This window comes from Lynx canadensis, chromosome A3, assembly GCF_007474595.2.
Source record: "Lynx canadensis isolate LIC74 chromosome A3, mLynCan4.pri.v2, whole genome shotgun sequence".
NCBI classification, from domain to species: Eukaryota; Metazoa; Chordata; class Mammalia; order Carnivora; family Felidae; genus Lynx; species Lynx canadensis.
In genome coordinates this window covers 58,478,762-58,499,889 of record NC_044305.1, presented here as the reverse complement: position 1 = coordinate 58,499,889, position 21,128 = coordinate 58,478,762, and the positions used below count along the sequence as shown (strand labels likewise).

The 21,128-nt window shown below is 46.1% G+C and overlaps 1 protein-coding gene across 2 annotated transcripts in view; it reads left to right on the top strand.

Moving 5' to 3' along the window:
* NPAS2 (neuronal PAS domain protein 2) overlaps positions 1-17,312 on the top strand; it is an 84,385-nt gene extending 67,073 nt beyond the window's left edge. The window contains exons 15-20 of one of the 2 annotated variants that reach the window (XM_032592616.1): positions 2,732-2,878; positions 8,407-8,604; positions 10,854-11,044; positions 11,329-11,421; positions 13,845-14,025; positions 15,892-17,312. In XM_032592616.1, coding sequence (XP_032448507.1) covers positions 2,732-2,878; positions 8,407-8,604; positions 10,854-11,044; positions 11,329-11,421; positions 13,845-14,025; positions 15,892-16,062 — 981 coding nt within the window. In that variant the 3' untranslated portion in view covers positions 16,063-17,312. The remainder of the gene's footprint in view (positions 1-2,731; positions 2,879-8,406; positions 8,605-10,853; positions 11,045-11,328; positions 11,422-13,844; positions 14,026-15,891) is intronic. The other variant, XM_032592617.1, reaches the window with a different exon arrangement.
* Positions 17,313-21,128: the final 3,816 nt, after the last annotated feature.

Sequence of the window (21,128 nt, the reverse complement as noted above, 5' to 3'; positions counted from 1 at the left end):
TGACAAGTACTCCTGGCCGCACTCCTGCCAAAGTGTGGACTTCTCTCTTGGGGCAAATCCATCACCACCGATGAAAACTCTTTTACAACACATGTCCCATTAACAGCCGTCTCAGATGCTTTCCTGGAATCAGAAAGACACCTGCTAGCACATGCCCCTCGACAGAGTTAGGCTGGAAGGATGTCAAAGCTACTCATCCAGAGTCAACTAATTAAAATAGTCTATGTTCATCCTCATTCGGAAAAAAAAGTTTTTTTTCTCTTCGAATTTCCAAGGCACATTTGGTATGAAATTAGTAAGTTTTTCAATCCAAAGGCACATGAAATGAGAGTTCCTGTAACTTCTGGGTCTTGCATCCTAAAGGAATTTCTTTGTTATGCATAATGATGTGATTAAGGCCTTCTTCAAATTCTAATGTTTCATGTATTAAACGTCATTTTAATTAACAGAAACAGTTCTTAGTCTCTTAGGCATGTTATACTTAATAATAACCATATTCTTTAAGACATTCTTGCATAATGCTGACCTTTCAAGTCAGACAGTTCTTTGCATACCAGCTCCATGTAAAACAGTGCATTCTACAGTTTTCTCTCTTTCCATTCTCTGAAGCTATCTATCACTCTAGCACCCTATCGTGGAAAGGGGCGGGGGGGAATAAAACCCAAAGTCTGACAAAGGGTTTTCTGGGTAACTAGCTGGTGGTTTGGCTTCAAGATGTGTTTCTAAAATGTCTCTAAGTTAGAATAAATGTCTTTCTCAAAGAGGCCATGATCAAGAATATAACAAGAGACTAATGCCTGGGTGTCTTGGAATCCCTTGAGAAAATCAGAATAATATTAGAAGTCACTATCACTTATGAAGCACAGTGCTGGCCCCTCCCTGACTGCCCTGCCCCCTCCTATTTCCCTTTGGAGCCAACTGGGCAACCCAGAGTCTCCTCTCCACTGGACATGCTAGGCGTAGCCCCCAATGTTTCCTGACTTTGTAGAACCCCTGGAAGCTTTTGTGTTGTGGTTGTGTGTGTGTGTGTGTGTGTGTGTGTGTGTGTGTTTAATTTGCTACCTAGTAGAGGTAGCTTTCTTAACGGAATTCTCTTTCAAATTCCCAGCTGTGTGTTTTGATTACTTACATTCTGATGAAGATTTTTGTGATACAGTCTGGTTTAGCACAGAGAACTCATGTTTAGCAAGAGACTTTTTCTGTTAAATGAAATCTGAAGGCAAAGCCGCTCTGATTGAGGTGGATTTGGGAGGCGGGGGAGGTGTTGCTGGCAAAACCGCTCAGCCTCACCCAGCTCCTGAGACTCAGAATTCACATTTTGGCCGGGACCACCAGCTAGCTGTGCGATCTCAAGCGAGCCACAACCTCTGCGTGACATGGGGGTATGATGTAAAGAATTAAACGACTGGCCAGTGTGGGTCTCCGCAAGTGGCAGCATATAGTGGGTTTTTTAATCATTTTGCCACTCCAAAAACTGCAGTCAGTTATTCCATCCTTCATTGTATCCTATCTGTGTTCTAAGTCTCCCCGGCCTCCTTGCTTTTCCATGTAAGAAAGGTCAAAGGGCAGAGGAAGAGTCTCTGGAGGTGTTTGCAAAAGACAATGGGCAAGAATCAGACTAGGGAGAATGTTGGGTTAGAGATTGAGGGAATGGAGGTTAAGTCATTGTTTAAAAAAAAAAAAGGAGGAGGAAGGGAAGGAAAAGATAAGGAGAAAGGGAGAGGGAGGGAAGGAGGAGGAAGGGAGGAAGGAGGGGAGGGGAAGTCCCAGGCCAGCAAACACATGTTCCTCAAGAAACAGGAATTATTGAGTGCTCCAGAGAGCCCAGAGCAGGGTAGCCACCCCAGGGAGTGCCAGCCTCCCTTGCCACGATCCCCTACTTTCCTCATGTTTCCTTGCAAGGAAACACCCTATGTCAAGGTAGGACCTATGTCCCAGAGATAACCTGTAGAATCTTTCTAAAACCAACCTCCATCCCAGGAAAAGGAGTAAGAGGTGGAACGGAGGGGAAACTTGGAGCTTATGTGCAAAGCAGATATCAGTATTCCTCCTGTAAGGGCACCCTCTGCCAGTGTTACCCTCAGGATAAATGTCAGGTGATTGTACTATTCTTTTCCTTAGTCTTTTGGTGCACAGATCTCTAAGTGCAGAGCAGCAAATGAACCTGGGGGAAGTGAGGGAGGGTGGTAAGGCCTCCCCATGGCCTCAGGCTGGTTTGGAGAGCAGGGCCCCCACAAATTGTAGCTATCAAGCTCATTTGTGAATTGTTACAGAAGAGCCCTGTATGCCAGGATCAGATTTAGGATAACGATAGGACCCCAGATTGCCTGTGAAGCTGTCACACGCTCTCTGATGCACTGCTTTTGACATTCATCCCCAAAACCATTTGTCTGTCTAACCAAATTTGGAATGTCAGTTTGTGAGCACTGCTCACAAAATTGTGTCCCAATTCTGTGGCCCTCCCAAGCTGCAGTGCAATACGTTAGACCTGCAGGTTCCGGTAGGCCTGAGAAAAGCTCATCTGGGGACCACTGGGCCTCCCAGTGCTCATCCAAAGACCCTGTGCCCTGCCGAGCGCCCCAGCAGTGAGTCACTCAGGAGGGATACCAAAAAGGGTGGATAAGGGACCGGAAATGAAAGTGGGCAGGGCTGCTCAGAACAGCAGCAACATCTGTCTGCAAGGCTGAAATAACTCTTTCATCTGGTCTTGTGTTTTGACTCCACCTTCAAGTTCTCAGCACAGTTTAGCATGTTCCAGACCATCAAAGACCAGCTGGAGCAGCGGACACGGATCCTGCAAGCTAACATCCGGTGGCAGCAGGAGGAGCTCCACAAGATCCAGGAGCAGCTCTGCCTGGTCCAGGACTCCAACATCCAGGTGAGGCCTCTTCCTGGGCCAGCATCCACCACAGTCTCTGTCCTGCCTGCCTCCCTGCCATATTTATCCACTATTTCAGGGTGGGCAGGACTCCCACCAAAGTGCCTCTGTACTGCCCTAATGAGTCCTGCTTACTAAGCATATTGCAACCTCCAATACCAAGTACAAGGAACAAATCCCCCCTCCTCCATCCCCAACTCCAGGCCAAACACGAATTTCACATGACACCCTCCCTGTTGACCCCTTGCTCTGTTGGGCACATAATGTCTGTATATCACCTGCATTTTCATTCATGAGTGGTGGTTGTTCGCCCTACATTGATGCCTGCCTCCCTCCCTCCTGTGGGGGTGTAAACTCCGGGCACCTGTGTAACTGCTTTCATAGCACCAGGCAGCTACTGGCTACCTGTGGGGGAAATGGAGGCAGCTCTACTGTAGCCTCTCACCCAAAGGGGCCATGAAGGGAGATCTGGGAAATGATGAGATCTGCACCCTGCACAGAGGGGGGATGGGAGAGGGAGCTGGGGACTGGAGGTCAGCACCCTGGCGTCTCCATTTGTGGCATGCCCATTGGGGCATGCTGCAGTTCTGACAACAGCGGCTTTCAACCATGACACTGCCCCCCACCCCCGCCAGATGTCGCTTCTTTAAATCCTTTGGAGAGATTGCTTTTGGAGTGAAAGCTGTATATATTAGATTTCTTACAAGGATAAGTGATTTTTACCAAGTTTTACTTGTATCGGGTGAAGACTATGTTTCTTCCCAAGTGCATTCTTTTGACCCAGCCTCTAATTGTGAACGTAATTCTAGCTCACCTTGGAGTCTGCCTTGAGAGCTCTAAGCATTTGCACTCCTCCCCCCACGCCCTTTAGAAGAGGGGGAAGGAAGCAGGAGACACCCTTGGAGAAAATGGTTGGAACCCTGGCCCTGCCGCTTCCCGGTCACGGTCCACACAGACCCTTCCGGGAGGACCAACAGGTTCTATGCGAGTGCAGCGCCCTAGCCCTGCGCGGTGAGATAACGCGTGAAGGATCGGCGATGCTGGGTAGCGGGAGACACCTGCTGCCGGCCTTCCTGCCTCTCTGGGCTCCTCAGAGGCGCTCCTGGCTTGCTTTCCAGAGCCTAACTGCCCCTGCCCCCACCCCCACCCGCACAGACTCTCAGCCTGGGCTCTCCCTTCCCCCCGCCCCACCACCCAGAGGACAGAGCCCAGCGGGACGCGCACTTCCCGCCCCGGGGGTCCGGGGGCGGAGAGCTCGGCCACACCCAAAGCCCTGCAGCTGCCCCGCCTCCTCTCCCACTCCCCAAAACGGGCCCGGGAGAAGACCACAGTGTTTACAGGAAAAGAAATGCAGTCATGGAGGTGTCAAAGTCCCTTTTTGCTTATTCCTTCCCAGCTGTAATATTTTCTCACTGATCCAAGGCCCGATTGGCAGAACTTGCCTGACTCCAATTACTTGAATGGAATTTTTACACTAACAGGAAGGGGAAAATTGAGCCAGAAACTGCTAAAAGCAAGGTAGGCGTATGAACATCCTCCTCAGAGCCCGGGCCTTTCTATTTCCTGCCTTTTCCACATTCAAGCTGAATTCTAAAATAACAGGCGACACAAGGTTATCTCTTTCACTCCTTGTTATGAAGAAGTCTTATTTTTCTTCCTCGTGACCAATGCATTTTGTTGCACCCCGCCCCAAAGTATCCATACCAACAGAGCACCTGAGTTTTGTGAGGGTTGAGGTGGAAATCAGGCCCTGCAGTAGTAGTGTGTTCCTTCCCCGTTTTCATACTTGTGACCTTATCTTTGCAGTGGAATTTTCCAAAGAACATGGAAATCCACAGATTGTCCAACCAGAGAATATTTCCTCAAGCAGCCTGCCTTCTTATAGTTTTACAAGTTTACAGATTTAAAGAAATACATTCCAAAATGTACAACCAAAATGTGATATTCCTTAAAAACAAAACCAAAAACCTGCGTGGTTCAAGCATAAAGAAAAAGCAAGTAAAAATTACTCCACCCCTTCCCTAAAAAGGTAGGAGTGGGGAAGAGAGATTAAATAAGAATAATTGATATTTGATAGAATATCAACTATTGGTATATCAAACTATTGATGAAGAGTTGATCATTGTGGAAGCCTAAACATGATACATGGGGTTTCATTATACCTCTATTTTGTGTATTTCTAAGATGTTCTGTAATAATAAGTATTGTAAAAGGAAGCAGATTAGAATAATGAAAAACCACATGTGAGCATACGATTGATTTATTCTTAAAAATTAGAAGCTTTTTTTTCTCTGATAGCTTTTTCTATTTGAATGAAGGAATTATTTTTCTCATACTTCCTATAAAGTTGACCCCCTGTGCCTTTTAAGAAGTCATCCTCCTAAACCATAAAATTCTACTTTTTTGTGGGTAAAACAGAGGCATGGATGTGCACAGTGAATTAGGACTGTCCCCTACAAAAGCCTTTACCAGAATGTCAGTGGACTTTCCTACTTTACTTCAGTGCCCCTGAGCTTTCATTGAGACTATGTGTGCATGTGATGCTTACTGAGTACAATTAAAACACACACAGTAACCCACACACACACACACACACACGCACACACACAACTGGGTTATGAGGAAAAGGTCCTCTGAAGTGTTTGTGTCTGCACCTAGATGGGAGCCATGAAGGATGCTACTTGGGGAGAGCTGTTCCCATGAAAGGTTGTGTCACCCCCTGCAGTCCAGAGAAGGATGCCTCTTGTTCTCTTTTTGAGAGTATGCACGCCCTCTGCTGGCTACTCAAAGAAATGCCAGGAAGGGCATCTGTAGCAATGGCAAATGTGTTCCTTGATAGTTCTTTTCAATCACTCATCTATCTTTCTTTCCTTTCTTCCATCCACCCATTCATCCATCTATTCATCTATCATCCCTTCCTTCATTCCCTCCATCCACTTATGCATCCATCCATCATTCCTTCCATCCATCCACCCTCCATACACCTATCAATCCATCTATCCATCCATCTATCCTTCCATCTGGCAGACACCCATTATGTATCAAGCACTTGGTTAGGCACTGTGCAAAAACAGAGATACACAGGACAGGGTTTTTACCCTTAGAAGGCACACATCAGTGGGACAGAGTAGCAGACCCAGCAGTCTCTGACATAACACAAGCAGAAATAGTTTGCCCTTCTCTGAGCAAAAGCCTCATTTATTTGTTTATTCATTCATTTATTTATTCCATCACTCATTTTTCAGATAGTTTTTGAATGCCCAAAGAGACAAAGGAACAAAAAGTTCCTTTTTTCATTTTAAATACTGTTGTTACTATCTAACGTTGATTGAGCCCTTACTATGTCTCAGCATAAATTTTATTTAATCCTTTATGAGATATATGATGTTAATGTCACTGTTTTATTAATGAAGAAACTAAAGCTTTGGAAAGTCATGAAAACTGCCTAAGGTCATACCAGTAATACATGTTGGGGTTGGAATCTGAACCTAGGTATGTGATTTAAGCCACATTATACTGCCTGTCATAAATAAAGGTTGCATTTTTTTTGAAATCTAACCAGAAGGTAAATTGTTCCCTACCGGAAAAATGTATGTTATGTAGTTTGAGTATTGTGTTTTTGCTAAAGTGATGAAGTGTAGGTCACCATAAGTGCTATAAGTAATAATCCCCAAACTGAATCTGAGATGATTGATACCCAGAAAATTCTTCTTAACTTCTTAAGTGACAAACAGCTCTCATTGAAAACCTCTCTGGTGGGGTGGAGGTGTGAGTGGAAAGCAGGGAGATCAGGTGGGGTGGTGGAAAGGGCACCAGATGGGAACCTGGTCCACTCAGCTCAGCCACCCACCTGCCTCAGGCCTCTGGGAGCCAGCTCAACCCCCGCCCATGAGGCGTAAACTTGAACTAACTACTCTGCTCCTGCTAGTATCTACTTGGCATGGTTCTACCTCTGCCTTTCCATAATCACTCTGTCACTAAGCAAATGTTGGCATGTCGGTTCTGTACTGGGTTTGAGGTTGTACTGACCTGAGTACAGGAATGGAGGATTAAAACTCCAGATGCTAGAAGGAAGAGGGACTTGCTCCTCAAGAACTCAAAGCTATAGCCCTTAAAGGGAGAGGAGCACTGCCTGTCAAGAATCCAGTATATTTGGGGGCACCTGGGTGGCTCAGTCAGTTGAGCATCTGACTCTTGGTTTCGGCTCAGGTCATGATCTCACAGTTCGTGGGTTCGAGCCCCGCATCGGGTTCTTGGTGATGGCGCAGAGCCTGCTTGGGGTTCTGTCTCCCTCTCTCTCTTCCCCTCCCCTGCTTGCTATCTCTCTTTTTCAAAAATAAATAAACATTTAGAAAGAAAGCAAGAAGGAAGGAAGGAAGGAAGTAAGGAAGGAAGGAAGGAAAGAAAAAGAACGAAAGAAAGAAAGAAACAAAGAAAGAAAGAAAGAAAGAGTCCAATATATTCAATAATACCAGTTTTCAATGCCCACAAGGACCTTTGATTCAAAGAGCTGGTTACAGGTCTTAGGTTTAAATTATTATTAAAAGTATTAAAGTTGTTTTTCTTAAGGCTTTAGAGTCAATTTACAGATTATATTTTATTTACAAATCTAACTTGGTCTAAAAGTAGCAATGCTTTTACTTGTTTTTATTTTTTCAGCTAGTTTATAAATGTAACAAATCATAAATAACCACCATTCTCTACCAAAGCCATTAGTCTACAAGTTCAATATGTCTAAATCTTCCAAACGTTTCATGTGCTGAACAAGGCAGACCTGTCAACTTAGAAGTAAAATCTTTCTAAGCCCTTAAGCAATTCTTTTAAATCAAACACATCAAAAATGAAGTAGATCGAGGTTCTCATAAACACTTAAACATTCTACAAACTTATCAAATTCTCTTAAATCTTTCAAATTAAAACTTCCAGGCCAATGTATCACATTTGCCTCCCTGGGAATGCAGAGTCACCTAGCTAACGGGAGCAGATTGCTGGGTAAGATGCCCGACCGCAATGTGGGTACACACCCAGCCAGGCCAGTGGTCAGAGATGTAAGGCCTGGCACAGGACCTGGTCCTACTGCCAGGATGGTGCAGCCTTATGGCACAGGTTAGCCTACCCTCTGCCACCATTCATCCCATTAACAAGATATTTCTCTCTTCTAATAAGAAACTGGTAAGCCAATGCAGTCTCTATGCAAGTACATCGAGTTATTTATAGACCATCTGGATCTAAGCATCTTTCACACTGATAGACCTCCATCGCTAGACCGTAGCCTTCTATAAGGCAAGGTCAGCATCCCTCCGACCCACTGCTCCACCTCCAGGACCCTTGCACTGTGCTTGTGGCATCACAGCACCCAATGTCCCCACGTTGAGTGAATGAATCCTTCCCAAGCAGGTCAGAGAGAGCAAGAAAGCCATGGATAGGGAATACAGAGAAGGCGCAGACACCTTGGTGTGTGGAGGCAGAGCCCTGAAAGTGGAGGCACATGTGATCCCAAACTTAAAGGTACACTGTTCTGCTTCCAGATGTTCCTGCAGCAGCCAGCTGTTTCCCTGAGCTTCAGCAGCGCAACGCGGCCTGAGGCTCAGCAGCAACTCCAGCAGAGGTCAGCCCCAGCCTCCCAGCCCCAGCTTGTGGCCAGCCCTCAACTCCCAGGGCAGATTGCCTCTGCCCAGGTGGCAAACCAGCACCTGCTCAGAGAATCAAGTGTGATATCAACCCAGGTAAACGTGCTTGTCTTCATACTCAGTCCTTGCCACCGAAGCAGACCAGGGCATGCTTGATTCCTGCAGTATTCCGAACTGGAAACCTACTGAACCTTTCCTCTGTGACCAGGGCTAGAGTATGTTTTTTTTTGGGGGGGGGGGCACGAGGAGGTTCTTTTCCTTATTCTAAGTCACTCTGAAGCCCCAAGTTGTACTAGTTTCCTTCTGTGTTTTATTAATATATTAAAATACCTCAATGGTATCAGCACTGATCCTGACCTGGGTTGGAGGTAGATATGGATACCCAGACACTCACATTGACAGCCATATGTCCCCGTGTGTGTGTCCTCAGTCCTCTTCATCTAGTCTGGTTATAGCCATTATCAGTGTGAGAACACGGGTTATCCACTTCTGTTCATTGTCCCTTTCCCCTGGGCCACCGTGCTCCCCCTCCTTCCTCCAGATTCCCCACCAAGCCCTTCCTTCATTGTCATTACCACCTACTACAAGCCATCAATGACTTTGCAATCTGACAGTCAGCCAGCAATAAATGGCACTTAAATTGAATGAAATTGAGAGGACCTAAGCCCCTGCTTCTGGAAGATCAAAGATTGGAAGGCAAGATACAGCCTCTCCTCAAGTCTCATATTGGCACCTGTTCAGTAGATCTGCTGAGCTCCTCTTATTCACCATCTCCCAGGGGAACAGAGATGAATAAGACTTATCTTGACTCCAAGGAGCTTCTAGTCCCATGGGGCCTCTGGGAATGTAAACAGATAACGTACAGATGAATGTACAATAAAATGTGGAAAAGTCCACATTTAATAGTTTGGCCCATCTTCACCCAGATTTGAGGGTTTTCCTTTAAAATGCAGCCTTTTGGTTCTAAAGGTCAACAGAAAAATTAATGAGAATAGCCAAGCAGAATTTGGAAAAGAAAAACTGAGGAAGGGCCTACACTATCCGATATTGAAAATTTTCAAAGATGCCTCAAGAGTTAAAACACTGTGGTGCCATCATATGAATGGACAGTCAGTCAAACACTGGAAAACCCAAAAAACAAAAAAGCAAATCCAAGCCCATTCCATCATTCATTTAAGATTTCAGTCAACAAGTATTTATTAAGTGCTCACTGTGTGCTAAGCACTGAGGGAAAGCAGTGAACAAAAAAGGAAACAGCATCTCTGACACAAGTCAGGAGAGAGATGCAAACGAGTAAAGATGACAGCATATCAAATGGTTATGCAAGAACACAGGTGAAGGCTGGGGGTGTGGGCAAGAACACAGGTGAAGGTTGGGGACTGGGCTGGAGTTTTCAATAGGTAGCCTTTTCTTTTATTATTTTTTTTTAATTTTTTTTTCAACGTTTATTTATTTTTGGGACAGAGAGAGACAGAGCATGAACGGGGGAGGGGCAGAGAGAGAGGGAGACACAGAATCGGAAACCGGCTCCAGGCTCCGAGCCATCAGCCCAGAGCCTGACACGGGGCTCGAACTCACGGACCGCGAGATCGTGACCTGGCTGAAGTCGGACGCTTAACCGACTGCGCCACCCAGGCGCCCCTAGGTAGCCTTTTCTTAGAGTAGAAAATATTCAATCAAAGAGACCTGATGGAATGAGAGAATGAACCATACCAGTATTAGGAGGAAGAGCATTCTACATGGGGGAATCAGCCAGTGCAAAGGCCCTGAGGCCTGATGAGTTAGAAACAGTAAGGAGGTCCACGTGTCTGGAGTAGAATTTGTGAAGCAGAAGGTAGTTCCATGCACATTTTCCTTATTTGCTGAGTGCCCAACACTGTTCTAGGCCCAAGGGATTTAAAGAATCCTTGAGGTGTTTATAATCCAATGGGGAAGACAGTCCCAGGATCAAAATACTTCAAAAACTAGTGGGTCCTAGGGGTGCCTAGGGGGTTCAGTTGGTTAAGCATCCAACTCTTGATTTCAGCTCAGGTCATCATCTCATGGTTTCTGGGTTTGAGTCCTGCATTGGCTTCATGCTGACAGCATGGAGCCTGCTTGGGATATATTCATTCATTCTCTCTCTCTCTCTCTCTCTCTCTCTCTCTCTCTCTCTCTCTCAAAATATATCAAAATATATAAACTTAAAACAAACAAACAAACAAAACCACAACAAAGAAAAGTAGTAGGTCCTAAGAGGAAGGGCCAGGGTAGGTAGAAGAAAGAGGTTCTGGGGAGGATTCCTGGAGAGATGACACCTGAGTTGAGTCTAAGTCTTACCTCTCTCATTAACATGATGGCTCCAGGGTCCTCGGCCAATGAGAAGCTCACAGATGATGCAGGGAAGTGGCCACTCAGTGAGCAGCTTGACGCCCCAGTTCAGCAGCACCACGGCTGTGCTCCCACCAGCTTTGAGCCTGACCACGCTTGCTTCCGCCTCCCAGGATGGCAGCCAGTGCCAGCCCAGCCCAGACTTTGGTCATGATCGGCAGCTCAGGTACTGAGATCGCCCTTGTTTAAAAGATAGCTCAGGTGCAGCTTTACAGTAACCGCTTCAGCCTCCCTTCTGCTGCCTCCCAGTCTCAGCTAACAAAGTGGCAAGAGAGGGCTGGGGTCTCGGATGGCTGCGCTCATCTTCCTCTGAGAGCAGAGTGGGCACAGTGGGTGTCAGGGGCAGCCAGAGAGGGCCCAGCCAGGCTGGGCAGGTGCTGCTGTCAGCCAGCGGGTCTACAGTTTGGGTGCTGATTCAAGTTTCCCATTTATCTCCTCCTCTGCTCCAAGGCTATTGCTGAGCCAGCCCATCCAGCCCATGATGCCTGGGTCCTGTGATGCGAGGCAGCCCTCAGAGGTCAGCAGGACTGGACGGCAAGTCAAGTAGGTGGCCCCGGGTGGAGGGAGGAGGCAGAGAACTGCACTGAGTGGTCTCAGGCTGGCAGGGCTCTCATCGGCCTGGACCAGCAGCGCTCCTGTGCGTCTCACATGAAAGGCAAGGTCAAAGTGTGCCCACACCCTTTGCAAGGAGACCCCCTTAGCTCTTCTTCCATTTCCCATTGAAGAAGATCAAACTGTGTGTCAGCATTCCATGCTTAAAACAGGACCTGAACAAAACAATTAATTATATCCCCTGTCTGTCATCATCTTCAGATATCTTTATGGGTCCTTTGCCCTTGGTAACATCCCAGGTAAATGCAGCCTGATCCCCTTCCCCAGGGCACTCCCATGGCTCCATCTGACCAGCAGATGCTGGCACATTCCACAGGCATACTTGGACCTTGGAGCTCTCCAGCTCTGTGGTTCTGGTGCTGAGCCACGGGACTGTGAAACCCTGCAGATGTGGGCTCTCCTTCCTTCCCAGACACGCAACCTTCTGTGTCTCCTTCCGCAGACTCTTCACCACTTGCAGCCCCCACATCCAGAAGCAGCTTTGTTCTACTATTGCATTAATTACTGGGGACAAAGGTCACTGGAGACCTAGGAATGGATACTCCAAAAGCTACAGGAAAACAGTTCCTAGCTCTTGACACGAGGCAGAACTATCTCACAGACGTCTTTTTTGCATAAACATTGGTTGAGTGTGTGTCTGAAGTTTACTAGGACAGGGCTAGCTAATTAGGCCTGGCCATCCTTAGAGCCATCCCCTAAGACCAGCTCCCAGAAGCCCTTCCTCCCATGTCCTCCTTCAGCCAGTTATAATAGTAACAGTGGATGTTTTCTGAACATTTCTGAGAGGCAGGGGCTGGTACCTGTATTGTTTCATTTTATCCTGATAAAAACCCCGTGATGGAGAGAGATGGGGAATGTGCACTTCAGGAGCTGCCTTTCAATTCTCTGATGGTGCTCTCAATTAGACAAAACAAAGACTCTTGTTACATCGCGTTCCAGAGATGCTTAAAATGCAGTGAAGTAGGCAAAAATGGGCATTCTTTCCTCCAGAACTCTGCCATTTTCCGTCAACCCAATGATTGCCACCCTCCCCATATCCTCTACCGTCTCTTCCAGACATGACCTAATGCTCCACCTTGTTACAAATGACCTCATAGAAAGAAATCACATTTCCAGAATATATAATACAAAATGAACTTCTCTGTGGTGTCTTTAAACACCTGTTCCTGGTCTGTGCTCCTCCAGAGCTTTCCCTAAATGGCCTTCTTCTGACTCTTGTTCATGGACCATTATCATCAACATCTTTTCCTTTTCTAATTTTTTAAATTGTGGTAGAATATATATACAACATAAAATTCACCATTTTTACTATCTTTAAGTGGACAGTTCAGTGGCATTCACCATCACCACCATCCATCTCCAGAACTTCTTCATCTTCCCAAACTAAAACTCTGAACCCCATTACACATTAGCTCCCCACTCCCTGTACCCTCCATCCCCACTGGTCTACTTTCTGTCTCTTATGAATCTGAGTTCTCTAGGAATCTCATCTAAGTGGAGTCACACAGTATTTGTCCTTTCGCAACTGGCTTACTTCCTTTAGTATTACTTCATGTGCTCTGGATGTGTGAGAATTTACTTCCTTTTTGAAGCTGAGTAATATTCCCTTATATTTATATACCGCATTTTGCTTATCCATTCACCCATCGATGGCTACTAGGCTTGCTTCTACTCTTTGGCTATTGTGAATATTGTTGCTACAAACATGAGTGTACAAATATCTGCCTGAGTCCCGCCTTTCGTCTTCTCTTGGGTATATTTCCCGAAGTGACATTGCTGGATTGTGTGGTAATTCTAAGCTTTTTTGAGGAACTGCCGTCTTGTTCTCCAGAGTGGCTGCACCATTTTACATTTCTATCAGTGCACAAAGGTTGCAATTTCTCCATGTCCTCGTCATCACTTATTATTCTGGTGGGTTTTTTTTTTTTCCATAATAGCCATTATGATGGCTGTGAAGTGGTCTCTCATTTCGATTTTGATTTGTATTTCCCTAATGACTAAGGATGTTAAGCATTTCTTCTTGTGCTGATTGGCTATCCTTTTGGTATCCTTTTTAAGAGCTATGTTGTTCAAGCCCTTTGCCTATATTTTTAGTCAGGCTGTTTTGTTGTTGTTGAGTTGTAGGATTTTTTTTTAATAACCTGGGCATCAGTCCTTCATTAGATATATGATTTGCAAATATTTTTCATTGGTGGCCTTCTCAATCCATGGATAACGTCCTTTGAGGCATCAAAGTTTTCAGTTCTGATGAAGTCCAGTCTGAGTGTCCTTTTGTCGTTGCCTGTGCTGTTGGTGTCACATGAACACCTCTTTCTCAAAAGTCTGTTTTCTCCTTCCCACGTGTGACCCAACAGGTATCCGCAGAGCCAGGCCGTGTTTCAAAATGCAGACATGCACACCACCAGCAGCAGCACCTCGCCCCCCGTCCTGCTGATGGGACAGGCGGTGCCTCAGCCCAGCTTCCCCGCCGCCGCCTCCAGGCAGTCACCCCTGCAGCCCGCACAGGCCCCACAGCAGGCACAGCACTTCCTGCAGGTGGGCACCGCCGCACTCATGCGTGAGGGCACAGGGCCCGGCTCCAAGGCAGAGGCCTGGCAGGCTTTCCCTCCCTTGCTTTCAGGGTGGTTGTAGTCCTCAGTTCTGAAATAAGCCCTGCATAGATTTGCATTTGAATCTTTGCAGTCTATGAAGTTTATAATACTTAAAGTTTATAAAATCCGTGCATCTTTAGTATGAGAACTTAGACTCAGCCATTATGCCTCATAGGTCCGTATTTTTATTATAGTGTCCATATTTCTTTTTTTGCTCTACTTTTAGAGCAAAAATCAGACGCTGACTATTGTGTTTGTCAGACTTGTTAGTGTGTTTATACACAAAGTCTGATACAAATATAAAATTAAACCATGTTTAAAGATGCATCAAACTTGCCTGATAAATACAATAATGTGGCATGAATTTGGGGCTTCCCAGGGAAATGTGGGGCACATTTACATGTGGTCACCACTTACTTCAAGCAAGTGCCAAATCCACTGGAGCCCGAGAGCCAGTAATTGGAGTTCAGATGGGACAGAAGTGTCTGCTTGGGCTCTGGCCTTCCCTCTGACATATGCCCAGAGCACCTTCCTGCCCCAGCCCTGACCCTGTCCTGTGTACATCCTTCCTGGCCTCCAGCCCCCACCACAGGGCAGGGCATAGCTTTTCTGTCACTCTGCCTACCGTGCTTGGGCACCTTCAAAGCCACAGGAGAGTGTGGTGACTGAGACATTTTAAGGATAGAGGGATAAAGATGAAAGGAGTCACCCTTGAAGGTCTTGAATACAATTTAATTCCAAAGATGCTAAACCATTTGTGATATACCTTTCAAAGTTCTCTGACCTCAAGCATAGTGGGAGCCAACTCTAGACTTCAGTGTGGCATGTCTTGTCATTTTGCAGGACACAGAAGCAATTTTTGGATGGGTTCAGGTGAAGTGAAAAGACAGGGATGGTCTGGGAAGAGTTAGAGGCCTCCTGTGTCTTTCTTCAGCCTTGGCAACACACATGTTCACAGACACCTGTAACTTCAAGATGCACTTGGGCCTGTTTGCTGCCCTCAGGGGCCTCAGGGTGCATTGTGGGGAGAGGGGATGTCACAGAGAGCTGTCAGATTCTGGGTTAGTGCCAGGTAAGAGCACTGTGCCTAGAGGCCTTCGTGGAGGAAGGACTCGAGGCTGGGCGGGGGGGGGGGGGGGTGGCACCTGCTGCAGAGCCAAGGTGTGGATGGAGTGAAAAGACAGGAAGGGACAGTGTTCCAACAAGAGAGACAGCCTGAGCAAAAGTGGAGGGGCAGGTGTGCCTGTGGTGTCCCGGGTTGTTTGGATGGGGGAGATTTCATAGACGAGAATAGTGGGAGACGGGGCTGACGGTTCCAAAGTTAGGGTTTGACCAATTGAAGTTTCTGAGCTTCAAATGAGGATGTTCCCCAGTAGATGCTGGCGAATGGCAGTATTTGGAAGTAGTTACCGAATCAGGGACCATGGTGAAAAGTATGCCAACTGCACGTGTGTTTGGATTCTGCTCGGTCAGTTATCTGCATGTGGTCTCAGGTTCCAACATCCCAAAACATATAGGCCACATGTTCAGGAAACCATTCCCCAAAGCCTAGTCCCTGGCCCACTGGCCCAAAGGAACCCCTAGTGCTCGGCTTCCGAATTCACACCCACCTGGGGGAGCCTCAGGCTCCTTTCTTCCCCACCCACCCTACCCCCAAGGTCCTGCCACCACAAGATCCCGCCCGCCCCCCTCCCAGCCATGGAGGTGAGGCCTGTAGTCTGACCACACTGGCATTGCTGCCCCAGCATCTCAGCGGAGGAGTTGCCAAAGCACAGAGGCACCTCTGGAGCCCTTTGTCTCTTCTTCGCAGGTACAGGCACCGACCTCTTTGCACAGTGAGCAGCAGGACTCCCTACTTCTCTCCACCTACTCGCAACCGCCAGGGACCCTGGGCTACCCACCCCCACCCCAGCCCCCACGCCCACCCCGAAGGGTCAGCAGCCTGTCTGAGTCCTCGGGCCTCCAGCAGCCGCCCCGGTAGTGCCCTGGCACCTCAGTCGGGTCACAATCAGCTTTAACCAATGGACGGACAATGGGAGTGGCCACAGGAGTGGGGGAGAGGAGTTTTAAACCCTTGGCTTTTATGCACACTGCATACATTTCAGAACTCCTGGATGGTAACCTTCTCCGGAGCACAGCAGCTGGCATGTGACACATGATCAGAGTACTGGCCGTGTTTCCCTTGCCTGTGTGTTTCTCGGGCACACTCTACAGCCATACTCGGATGGGAACCGAGTGCCCCCGCGTAAGTGTCGTTACTCAGTTGACTTAGCAGGTGGCACGGCTCGCTGCGTCCTCCTGAGAGAGCGCACTGGTCCCTCTAGCCGGCTGTGGTCTGTCCACGCTTGCTAGCTGGCCTTCACTCTCTTGACCCTCTTTTCTTTGCATTCGAGAAGCACTGGGTCAGAGATCTGTTGAAGAGAGAGAATAAAGAGATTATTTTTCATTATTTTTAAATGGTTGTTTTTGTTTTAATTTGCACAGCTGCACAGAGGAGATAACTTAGGCACTTTCAGGTTTTAAAAATAATAAGGTCTCCTGACTTCATTTGGAGACCGCAGTAACAAAACCAGCCCACCAATCAGATGGCAGAGCTGGTCATTCTTCACCAGGCTGCAGACCCACACCCTCTGGCCTAAAACCTAATGGAAGGAGGTTCTTCACCCCATGCCTGTTCTGGTGATTATTGTTTCCCCTAAATATAACACTGGACTGTTCCTGTTTACTTGGTTGATTGCAACTACAAAGGCCGACTCAAAGCAAAGCACAATCATGCAGCTGATGTTCCGGAATTCTGTCGGGAACTATGAGACTTTGGAGGAAGAGGTTCCACAAGCCAGACAGGCCTGTGGAGCCCCAGGTCCCCGAGGAGACCCCACCATGCACCGGCCCCTTGATTCAGAATGCTGCATCTTTCTACAGATCTTTCATGATAAGACCGAGGATTGGATTCTCCTTTTCAAAATGCACTTTGCTTTTTTTGTATGTTTTGTTATGTTGAGATGTTTCTAAAGAAAAAGGTTTTATGTAATTAAAAGACGAAGTGTAGTGAACTGTACAGCTGTTGTAATAATGACCTATTTCTATATAAAATAAAATTGTATGGATTATGTGTAAATTATTTTGTATCTGAGACGCCAGTTCCTTTCCCAAATATAAAAGTATAAAAGTTTTCCTGTGTTTTTCTGTGAGTGGAAATTTTGTAATAAATTAACGAATTTGTACAATTTCCTCTGGAGGCAGTTTCTGTCCCTTGGTATACATGCATGCATACATCTTTTCTTCATTAACATTTTTTTTTTAATTTCAAGACATTGCTAAGGATAATCGAAGATATCGAAAAGGTGAAAGCAAGCAATGAATAAATCAGGTTTTCTGAGCTGCAACATATGCACCAGCCCATCAGGCTCCTGACGTTCATAATTAAAGGTTGTGCCAGAAAAAAAAAAAAAAAACAACAACGGTATAAAGATGACAGCACAACAAACAGAAACAGCAAAAGCCCCTGGAAACATCTCAGCCTTCTAGACATAGGGAATCTGTGGATCTGACGGAGACAATCTGCATCAAAGCAGTCACAACTCATAATTAAACTCACCTGGGCTGGACTTCATGGGCTCCAACTGCCAACACTTAGATCTATCAGTGATGTGCATGGGATTTGTGTGTCTGTGTGTGAGAGGTGTATACACACGTTTTGTTGGTGGGGGGAGATATAACAGCAGCATCTAGGAGACTTCTGCCAACTACAGATATCCCCCCCCATGAGGCCTCATCACGCTGACATAAGGGTGCCCTGGCACACCATGATTGAGAATCACGGAGATGGCACTGCTCAGCACAGCCCTTTCCGTAAACATTGGCCCAAGAGAACTTTCTTTCCTTGTTCCATTGCTATAGTTCTGTGCTTCTACCTGCCTCCCTGTGAAGTAGGGGTAGCTCCTCTGTTCCATGGCAAGGATCACTTTTGGTTGGCACAAGAGGCTATGCAAATAAAGTCACCAAAAAAGGAGTTCTATTGTTCACACAATTGCTGTATTCCCAAAAAAAGGTAAGTCTCAATGTTCTGCATGCTTTAGGATCATTTACTACTCTTTAAAGGAATCAGAAGTGAACCCTCTTTCTAAAATGAGAAGTCTAGGGATTGCCTGGCTGGCTCAGTCAGTGGAGCATGTGGCTCTTGATCTCAGGGTCATGAGTTCGAGCTCCATGTTAGGCGTGGAGCCTACTTAATAATAAATAAAAGAAAAATGTAGAGGCTGCTTTTAAGGCAAACAGTCTCGAGCAATGGAATATATAGAAAAGGCAGACAGTGGCCCCATGGCTGAATACAGACAAGCCCATCAAGTGACCCACCTCAAAATATCCATAGGCTGCAATTAACCAAAGGGCTACATACAACCAGGCTCAGTTACCAAATAAGGGGTCATTCCATACCTCACCATACCTCCTCACCTTTCCTCTTTTAAAACAGCCCCCACCGTCTTGTTGCAGACAGCCTCTCTTTTGCTGTCCTGCTTGCAGCTCCCTTGTGTTATATTCAGTAAACTTCTATCACCTTTCTGCCTTGGGTAAATTCTTTCACCGCCCACACTGCCAGCCCTGCATAATCCAATCAGGAAAGACACCACATTTAGACACCACAAAAAAGTCTGTGTGAAACTAGATGAAGTATTTGGCAGTTGAACTGTTCTGTAAATTCGAAGGTTTATACATCTGATTTTTCTGTATGTGTATTTTAATTGGCCGTCAGAATCCTAAATAAATCAAGATTTTTAATGGAAGCAGCATACTTATTGTACTAGGATTTTCAAGCTGGAAGCCATTGAAAGATGGCAGAGTACAAACCATGTTACTAATTTAATTTAGCATTGCTTAAATTTCATACATGTTCAGAATCTGGATAAACTCAGAAAACTCTTATTGTGCAACATTTCTTTAAACCCACATAACATCAAAAAAAGCAAAAAATAAATAAATAAATAAATAAATAAATAAACACACATAACATCAGTGGAAGTTCAATCCCTAAGATTTTGATTCATTTAATTCCACTCTTTAAAAGGTGGTTTTGTAACCCTGCCTTGTTTCCAGAAAAAATCATGACCTTTCTCTTCGGAAAACTGTAAAGCCTTGGCTTGTAAGAAGCGGTTGAAATGTGAACTCTGGAATACGCAAGCTTTGGAATGCTACTACTGGACAGATCTTCCTTTAGTGCCTTCCTTCTGCACCACCACACCCCTTTCATCTTCACAATCTTTCAGTGGCTTTTCTTAGGAAATCCCATTGGACCTTCCTAAGCACAATCTACCCAAAAAGACCCTTCAGCATTTTAGGGTTTGTTGCCCCTTCGAGACTGGCATCTTCTTCCTTGCTGCCCCTACAGGGAAGCATTCAGATCCTGTCTCATTTTAAGGATTCCCTGGTAATCACTAAAAGTAAAAAGACATGGGAGAGAAACCCAGCTAACAAAGTTCATCTTAAAGGTTTTGGTCTCTGGGAGGCCAGCAGTGACTGGCCTGACCCCTGAGGCTTGAGAGAGAAGAAGCTGGAAGAGCCTGCAGGGCTAAACTGAAACAGGAGAGCACCCCCCACCCCCACCCCACCCCCCAGCCAGGCTAATGACTATCAGTCCTTCAGACCAAATGGTTTTTATTGTCTGTTCAACCTTGACTTAAAGCAGCACAGTTGACGTCTGAGAGGGCCATTTCATAGATTTTCACCGGTGGGGTCTATTTGCTTGAAATTTCACAACTTTAGAGATACGAGAAGATCCTACAATGTTTCAGAGAAAATAAAACAGATCACCAAGGAGGCCACATGACTTCTCAACAACCACTCTGAAAGAAGACAATGGAAAATACCTTCAAAACAGTGGGGAGAAGTTATTTTCAACCTGAAATTCCATACAAGTCAAAACAATAAATTTGAGGGTTGACTAAAAACCTTCAGGTATGTGAGGGCTCAACAACTTTAGCTCCCATCCTCCCTGTCTTAAGAAGCCATTAAATGGTGTGCTCCTGTGAAGAAAGGGAGTTCATTTACAATAAGGAAAGCACAGATCCATGGATCAAACTGTCTTAGAATCCCCAGATTGGTGATACCCAGTTCCTAAGCCTCTGGGAAGCTCTAGAATCATCCCTCTGGGCATCTCCTCAGAGCTCCCTATCGTCTCTCACATCATATCTAATCCACTTGTTCAGCTGGACTGCTTACTGCTTCCCCAGTTCCCCTGCCTTTTGATCCCCTTCCTCAGTATGTCTTCTCTCCTAGCCTTTGTGCCCCAAGGGACAACACAGGTAGAAAGCAACCCAGCCCCATACTCAGTCCTTACTCTGTCCTCATCTGGCTCTTTCCCACTCCCCGTTGCTCCAGTAGTGAAACTTGCTAAAATCACTGATACTCTCCTGATTGGAGAATCTAGTGGGTACATGTTTTTGCCTTCCTTAAACTCTAGCATTTAGAACGTGTTGACCACTTTGGCTTCCTTTTGACTTAGAACATGTTCAACTAAATCTTTTCCTACTGCTCCAATGACTTGTTCCTAATTTCTTCAGCCCCCATCTCTTAAATGTAGTGAGTCTACACCGGTTTTCTCTCTCCAAATCCTCTTGGTTTTACCTACTTGTATCTATAAAATCGGTCTGCTTCTTTCCAATCCCACTGCAACTGCCTTAGTTCAGAACTCCTTACTTGTCTCTTATGTAAATAACTTGTTCCTACTAGTTTCCTTGCTACGATCTTGCCCACCTGCTCCCAATCTATTCTTCACAATGTAACTGAATTAATTCTAAAACAAATCTGACCATGGCACTGCCCTCCTGATAACTTCAATGATGCATTACTTGTAAAACTCTTGAGTAAGGCCCCACACTACCTCATCTCTCCGCCTAGAGTCTAGGAAGCCCTACTGCTTCAGACGGTTCACCTGCCACGCTCCACTTCTCTGCCAGTCTACCTCCTGCCCATCCTTTCAGCGCAGCACTAGCCTCCCTGCTTTCTGAACCCCCGGCCCACCCATGCATCGGGCCGGACACGACCCTCGGG